The sequence below is a fragment of the Pleuronectes platessa genome, chromosome 3 (genome assembly GCF_947347685.1).
Source record: "Pleuronectes platessa chromosome 3, fPlePla1.1, whole genome shotgun sequence".
NCBI lineage: Eukaryota > Metazoa > Chordata > Actinopteri > Pleuronectiformes > Pleuronectidae > Pleuronectes > Pleuronectes platessa.
In genome coordinates, this window is record NC_070628.1 from 31,321,087 (window position 1) to 31,326,427 (window position 5,341).

The following is a 5,341-nucleotide window of genomic DNA, read 5'->3' on the forward strand; positions in this document are numbered from 1 at the left end:
ATGAATGAAAATAAGTGAACTCATTATTTGAATAAGACAACATGGGTCAAAAGTGACCCCACTCAGTATTTATTATTTATATCTTTGCAGTAAATTATTTCCGTCATTTAGTATTTCAGGTATTTTTCAAATAACTGTTTTTTTCACTTCCCTTCTAATTCACAACATGGGTCAAAAATGTTGTATTGTAAAATACATTCTTATTAAGTCTTATGTAGGGGCCAAAATGCATATTTGGTCTGTTTGTTTATTGTTTATTTTGAAAGGTTAGTCACACTGTTTTGGAGCATGTCACTTCCGTTTGATTGACACATGGGTGTGGCTTAATCTATATACCTGGGCAGTCAGATCAGCGGAGGGGGAGAAAGGGGGTTAGTGGCGCACCTGATTATATTTTCTGTTTAGCGTCGTCGTCGTCGTCGTCATCGTCAAACAACCATGTTTGCATTCATCAATTGTCATTCGGTCTACAGCAATAAAATTCTCAAACTATATTCATCACCGGACTTGGATTCATTGTACGACGCGTAACAGCCTGGAGCCCACTTAAGCCTCTTAGCGGCCTTTTATAGGAAAACGGACGCTATATTTAGTAAACAGAAATAATCCAAAAACACCACGGGATTCAACGTTGCTCTTATCGCTTGGATCTCGATGTTTTGGACGGAACGAACTATGCAACAGGGGACTCTTCTGCGGACGCCTGGGATCAGAGACACATAATTGACTGCAGCAGCGGTGTAACGCGGAAGTGACAGCAGCGCATCACAGCCAACTGAATCGGTATGTTTGTTAATCCTTCTGTGTAGTTGTTTGAAGTTGAACACAGTTTGGAAAGGCTGCCGTTTTGTCCATTGGGGACTGTTTGTTTGGGCTTGTGTTGCGCGTGCTTGGTTTGTCGCGATCGGCAATTGTTTGGGCTGATTGGAGGACTGCGTGATGAGCAGTGGCCGCCGTTTGCTGTGCTGTGCTGTTGTGTTGAAAATCGCATTGTGACTGAATCAATGTCATTGCGGATTGCATTGTGTGTGTTGCTCTGTGCTTTGGTGAATTGTGCACGTTGAAAGTTCACATAATGAGTGACTCAAATGAAATGGAAATTACGGAGAAGAGAACGGTCAAGCTTACAGCCAAAGCGCTGGCTTGCAAAATGGAAACTCTTCAAAAGCAATGTCAATCTAATGTGAAAAAAATGAAAGAGCTCTCACGTGAAATTAAAGGGCTCATGAAAAATGATGAAAATGCAAAGAAAGTGCAATTCAAACTGAATGAACTCAAACAACTGTATGAAAATGCAAATGCAGCACATGAGTCAGTGATTGTTTTACTTCCCAAAGAGGAAAAGGTAACACAAAAGGAGTGGTTTGGACGCATAATAAAACACAACACAGACTTCATTGATGATGTAAAGACATGGCTCTCTGAGATTGAAAGACACTTTCAACAAGCAAGAAAGGTGACTGAAGATGTGTTTGCTGCACAATCAGTCATCTCTCCCATTCCACCTGAAGAGGGAGCACCTGTTGCACCTGTTGAATTAAAGGAAAATATACCACACTCTGATGTTCCAGCTGCCATTCCTTCCCAACAGAAAGCAATATCTGACATGCAGGATGAAATAAAGCCAAGTGACAGTGTGTCAAATATTACCAACAGGAGTCACAAATCACATTCTTCATGCTCAAGATTTTCCACCACCTCATCTGCATGCATCAAGGCTGAGGCTGAAATGGCTGCTCTTATTGTAATACAACAAATGCTAAAAGATAAACATGCCATAGAAGCACAAGAGGAGGAGCTAAGGAGGAAAAAAGAGCAACTGGAGCTGGATGGGAATCTTGCTGCTACAATGGCAAAAATGAAGATTCTTGGAGCCTCAAGTAGATCTGGTGTGCGTAGCCACAGATCAAGAGTGTCAGATGGTATGAACTCGTTTATGGAGAAAAAACAACGTGAAAAGAAAACACAAATGATTGCCACTGCTGACGGAGACATTAATCAAACCCAATCTCTCTCCACAGTGCCAGTGAAAATTCAGTCAAATACATTAACTATGGATGCACATGTTACAATACCAACAACATTGCCTGCTCCAAGCAATGGTGAACAGAGCAACATGCTTAACATCATGGAAAAGCAAAATGACATCACTGCATTAATGATTCAACAACAGTCTCTCTCTTTAATGCCCAAGAAGGAGATTCGTCGTTTTGATGGTGACCCACTTCAATTTCAAACATTCATAAAATCCTTTGAACACAACATCGAAAGCAAGAACCCAAACCCCACAGATTGTCTTTATTATCTGGAACAATATACCGAAGCACAACCAAGAGAAATGGTGAGGAGCTGCCTTCATATGACCGCAGATAGAGGATTCAGGAAGGCAAAATCCTTACTGCAGGAGCACTTTGGCAACGAGCATAAAATTGCTACAGCCTACATGGAGAAGGCTCTTTCATGGTCGTCAATTAAACCAGATGACACAAAAACACTACAAGCATACACTCTGTTTCTAAGAGGATGTTGCAATGCCATGGAAGATGTCAACAACTTGCAAGAGCTCAACATGTCTGCTAACCTGCTAATTATAATTAAGAAGCTGCCATATCGACTGAGGGATAAATGGAGATCTGTGGCATGTGATTTTCAGGAAAGGTACAACCAAAGAGCTACCTTCAGGGATCTGGTAAATTACCTTGAAAAACAGGTGAGGATTGCAACTGATCCAGTATTTGGAGACATCAGAGACACTCCCACACCAAGCAAGGATGGAAGAGGTTTTATGTCAAAACCACCTCATCCAAAAATCAAAGGAAGTACATTTGCAACCACTGTGACAGTTGCACATGAGAAAAATGGAAATGGACCTAGGAAAATGGAGAGTTGGCCGGCTGTAAAAAGGTGTTTGTTCTGTGGAGGTGGACATGCTTTGGAGGTGTGTTTCCTATTGGAAAAGAAAGCACATCATGAGAAAATCACTTTCCTTAAAGAAAATGGAGCCTGCTTTGGTTGTCTGCAGAAAGGACACATGAGCAAGGACTGCAGGAAGCGACTCAGCTGCAACATATGCAATTTGAAGCATCCTCAGATGCTGCATATCCACCAAAGAAGATTTGAAATGGACAAACATCAAGCTCAAACAAAGGAAGAAGCTGACATCAGAGCCATAGCCTCGGTACAGACAAGTGGTCTTACTGGGGCCGGTGAAGACAATTGCAAACTCTCCATAGTGCCTGTGAAAGTAAAGGCCAAGAAGGGGAATACAACAGTGCATACATATGCATTCCTTGACCCGGGAAGCACTGCGTCATTTTGCACATTGGGGCTAATGAATAAACTCAATCTCCAGGGAAGAAAATCAAATATTCTTCTGAGAACAATGGGTCAAAGGAAGGTCGTTGAAACCAGCATTGTTTCAGGCCTAGAGGTTACAGGACTTCATGGCACTGATTTCTGTGATCTCCCATGTGTGTACACTCAGAAGACTATGCCTGTGCACAAAGGGAACATCCCACATCAAAATGACATCAATCAGTGGCATCATTTAAAGAATATTCACTTACCTGAACTGGACTGTGAGATTGAGTTGCTGATTGGCTCCGATGTACCAAAGGCTCTGGAACCACTTCAAGTCATCAGGAGTGTGGGAGATGGACCATATGCCGTCAAAACAATGCTCGGCTGGACAGTTAACGGACCTCTGGGAAGAAAAGAAGATGAAAGGAAACCAGAAGAAGCTGTTGAGAGACTGGCTGAGCAGAAAAGGAGACAAGATGAGGAAGAAAGAAAAAGGATTGAAGAAGAGAAGGTTAGACGAGAGGAAGAGCAGAGGTTGAGGAGCCAAGAAGAAGCTCTTGAGAGGTTGGCTGAGGAGAAGCGGAGGCAGGCTGAAGAAAGAAAAAGGATTGAAGAAGAAGAGAAAGTTAGACGGGAGGAAGAGCAAATGATTTTGAGGAAGAGACAAGAAGAGGAGGAGCAGGTTAGGAGAGAAGAACAACAACAGCGTGAGAGACTAGAGGAGGAAAAGAAGAGACGAGAGGAACAAGAAAGAAAGAGAGTTGAGGAGGAAAGGATTAGGATGGAGGAAGAGAGGGTCCAGGAAGACAGGAGGAGAGAAGAGAGTATCAGGAGACAAGAGGAAGAGTGTAGGTTAGCCCAGGAAAAGAGAAAGGAAGAAGAAAGAATAATTGAGGAAGAGAAAGTGAGAAGACGGGAGGTGGAAGAATGTGAGGCAAAGAGGAAACTACAGGATCAAGAAAAGAAGCAACAGGAGGAAAGGATTTGGAAAAGGTGGATTAAGGAGTATCTTCCCCAACTGCAAGAACGACAGAAATGGTCCAACATAAGACGCAACTTCACACCAGGAGACATCGTCATCATTGTGGATGATTCAGCGCCTCGCAACTCTTGGTTGACTGGAAGGATTGTGGAGACCATTATGGACAAAAAGGGACTTGTACGTCAGCTACGGATCAAGTCAAAGACCGGATTTCTGACCAGGCCCATCACCAAAGTCTGCCTACTACTGGAGGCAGCGGATCATTGACTGACGCAAACTGACTTTTGACCCCTTGACTTTGTTCCTGAACACTTGACTTTGATTAATCACTCTTTCCTTGGACAACGTATATCGGATTACAAATAATGAAGAAAGAAAATATATTTACATACTATGTTGATTGTTATGTCAAATTTGTAATTATTATTTGAAACATAATAATTAGGGGCCGGAATTGTAGGGGCCAAAATGCATATTTGGTCTGTTTGTTTATTGTTTATTTTGAAAGGTTAGTCACACTGTTTTGGAGCATGTCACTTCCGTTTGATTGACACATGGGTGTGGCTTAATCTATATACCTGGGCAGTCAGATCAGCGGAGGGGGAGAAAGGGGGTTAGTGGCGCACCTGATTATATTTTCTGTTTAGCGTCGTCGTCGTCGTCGTCATCGTCAAACAACCATGTTTGCATTCATCAATTGTCATTCGGTCTACAGCAATAAAATTCTCAAACTATATTCATCACCGGACTTGGATTCATTGTACGACGCGTAACAGCCTGGAGCCCACTTAAGCCTCTTAGCGGCCTTTTATAGGAAAACGGACGCTATATCTTATTTACAATCTATTACTAGTGAGAAAGATAATTTATAATTTACCCAAGGGGTTTGCATAGCTTGTTTATCAAAAGGCTAAATTAAGGTTACAACCTGCATACAAAAGATAAGCTGTCCAACTAATTAAGAAACAGGATAAAGTAGCTTCCAACGCAACATGGCGCTGTACTAACGGGTGCCTGTCGTAGCAGCTCCTGGTACTACTGTCGGTTTTTTTGTGTTTT

The 5,341-nt window shown here is 42.2% G+C and overlaps 1 protein-coding gene across 1 annotated transcript; it reads left to right on the forward strand.

Annotated features, from left to right (window-relative positions):
- The first annotated feature begins 2,541 nt into the window (after nt 1–2,541).
- On the forward strand, nt 2,542–4,908 carry LOC128436773 (uncharacterized). Its single transcript, XM_053418622.1, has 2 exons — nt 2,542–4,689; nt 4,873–4,908. Exon 1 carries the CDS (start codon nt 2,570–2,572, stop codon nt 4,547–4,549), a length of 1,980 nt encoding a protein of 659 aa, XP_053274597.1. The 5' UTR covers nt 2,542–2,569; the 3' UTR covers nt 4,550–4,689; nt 4,873–4,908.
- Nucleotides 4,909–5,341: the final 433 nt, after the last annotated feature.